The sequence below is a fragment of the Apium graveolens genome, chromosome 2 (assembly GCF_009905375.1).
Source record: "Apium graveolens cultivar Ventura chromosome 2, ASM990537v1, whole genome shotgun sequence".
Lineage (NCBI taxonomy): Eukaryota > Viridiplantae > Streptophyta > Magnoliopsida > Apiales > Apiaceae > Apium > Apium graveolens.
This window is the reverse complement of record NC_133648.1, coordinates 316,057,908-316,060,636: the sequence shown is the minus strand read 5'-3', so window position 1 is coordinate 316,060,636 and position 2,729 is coordinate 316,057,908. Positions and strand designations below refer to the sequence as shown.

The following is a 2,729-nucleotide window of genomic DNA, read 5'->3' as shown; positions in this document are numbered from 1 at the left end:
ATTATCTTTAAAATCCAACTCTAGTATTTTGAATTGCAAAAAAAATGCTTTCACGTCAATCTCTCTTCATCTGAAACACTTTCTTGTTCATTTTTCTCGAGATATAAATCCAGTCGAACAAGATATATTTTGAGTTGTAATCAATTTCTTTATACTTGTACTCGTGTATTCATATCAACTTTGTGTCGGGTTGTGGCAAGGCTTGATTTCAAAGTATAGCAAGGTAGTTAGAAGGCTAAGGAATAGCAGTGGGCTAGGTAGCAAGGTAGCTTGGAAAATGATTTCTTTCAGGGGCTATATTTGTAATCAAGGAAAAGACTGTAAGATCTTTTATTAAAGTTGATATAATGCATTCTCTATACTAGTTGGTATAGGGACTTGGCTGTAGGCCATAGATTAGGATTAAGGGCCGAACCAAGTGAAAACTCCTGCTATTTTTACTTTATTCAGTTTTCAGCATATTGCATTTACATTCTGTTATTTTCATTCTGTTATTTTCATTCTGCAGTTAAAAGAGACTGTCTCATTCCGCGTCTCATTTGTAAAGAGACTGTCTCATTTGCATAAGAGACTGTCTCATTTGCTTTGACAGTCAAAATATAATACATATCTATGGTCATTTTGATTTTCATTCCCAAATTTATTTTTACCAAAGTTCTCCGGTAACGGTCTCATAACGTTATGCTTGAAAAAGACACTTCAAAGTTTTACTATCAGATAATATTCATAATTACAGATTTTTTAGTGAGTTTCTACCTTCTAGAGATGATAGTCAATTAAACAATTATATAAGGAATTATGTTGAATAATAAGAAATGTCTAGTCAATCTACTGGTATGATAACAAAAATAAACGAAGCATAAACCAACAACCGAATTATATAAATCTGCAGACTTATCTTACAAAAATCTCTAGTTAAATTACTAAACAGTATATATATTTGCAATTTGCATCAATGATCAGTTTAGGTTGAGCAAGCTGTCCACGTTTTTGTAAGGAAGCAAAATGATAAATATTTCAATATATAACGAAGTAAAAAGTACATATATTGCTGCATGCATGCATGCTTGCAGCAAAATTTATTGCATTAAATTATTATCATTACTGTACAATATCTGCAGTTGAACTTTCAGCTTCTAAAGCATATAATCTGATACACTTCTATACCAAAACACCCCTTTGTTTTTTTCACCTTCATCTTCCTCAACATAGACACACTCGTTCACAATGTTCCAAATTGCTTTGTAAAAGGGAGTTTCATCATACTGATAATAATCCCCCAACACAGTCTTAAATGCTCTGGTGGCTTCCTCGCCGTGATAATGAGGCATTGAGGGGAACAAATGGTGAGCAACATGGGAAGTTGGTCCATGATGAAAAACAATGTTACGAATTGTACCATAATCTCTATCGATCGAGGCCAAAGATCCCCTTAACCAATCCCACTCGGTAGAATCATAGTAAGGCACTGTGCGATCAATATGTTGAAGTGTAGTGACCATTGTAACGATAGCCCCTTGTACTAGATAAGGTCCTAGATATACGAAAGCAACCCAAGAAAATCCTTTGATAATAGCTAGTTTGTATAGCCCAAAGATGACCGCGAAAATGCCAACATTGGACAATAATATGTGATTGCGCTGTCGGCTTGAGAACATAGGACTAGTTGGATCCAAATGGGAGGCAAATCTTTCGTAAGTTCGGCCTCGAAAATTGACATACAAGTATAAAGGCACGCCCGAAAATAGGAGGAAAATCACAGCCACTAGTCTTGCTAGGGTGTACTTAAAAATTCTGAATGCATTGGGTACTTGGGACTTGATCATCGGGGTCTCTACTTCTTCCTGCGTGACATGTCCAGTTTTCCCATGGTGGCGTCGATGACTATACTTAAATGAAAAGTAAGGCCATAGGATTACAGTGTGGATGATGAAGCCTACAGTATCGTCGAGCCACTCGTAATCAGTGAAGGCGTGGTGACCGCACTCGTGCCCTAAGAAGAAAAGTCCTGCAAAGACAGAACCTTGAAGTAATGCATATATAATCGAATTGGTCACGTATACCAGGCCTGAAGAAAATGATTGTGGCTTGGTTATCATGTAAGTTGTGGCCATGATATAAAAACAGTATCCGAAAATGAGGTTGAAGGCAAGGTACGAGAAAGAGCGAACTGCAGAACGCTCAAAGCAATGAGCTGGAACTGATTTCTTTATATCTGCGTAAGTGAAGGGAGGTTTTGTATGGGGAGCTCTCTCTCTTGATTTCTTCGATTTCGAAAGCATCTTTTCTTTAGTACTAGTACTGTCCATGTTTTGATTCATCTGCACTAAAGGTGATAACAGTACGGTACATGTTTTAGTACATGCGCAGGCATTCTATTTATATGCAAAACGGTTAAATATATGTTCCAACAGTGCCTTCCTCTAATATCTTAAGATTTTAGATCGTATGAGAGCTTAGGTTGGCGGGAGGACTAAGGTTCGATTACCAGCCACCCCCAACATTCTCACAATTTAATGTGGACACCAAAGATGGGCGCAGATGTTCCATCTTCAACTCATAAATGGGTATTGGGGCCTTTCTCTAACACGGAATATTTTAGATGAGCTCATTACTCATTACTCAACACTGAACTAAGTGAGGAACTCACACTCAATTTTGGGCAATATTTTGGCTCTAATCAATCATGTAAGTCATTTTTCAGCATATTACAGTCATTTTGCCTCACT

At 37.1% G+C, this 2,729-nt stretch overlaps 1 protein-coding gene across 1 annotated transcript; it reads right to left on the bottom strand.

Moving 5' to 3' along the window:
* Positions 1-1,136: 1,136 nt before the first annotated feature.
* On the bottom strand, positions 1,137-2,309 carry LOC141704305 (bifunctional desaturase/conjugase FADX-like). The gene has a single exon (XM_074507553.1). It carries the CDS (start codon positions 2,307-2,309, stop codon positions 1,137-1,139), a length of 1,173 nt encoding a protein of 390 aa, XP_074363654.1.
* Positions 2,310-2,729: the final 420 nt, after the last annotated feature.

Coding starts and splice junctions, on each gene's coding strand:
- LOC141704305 (XM_074507553.1), bottom strand. CDS start 2,309: ATGGACAGTACTAGTACTAAAGAAAAGATGCTTTCGAAATCGAAGAAA.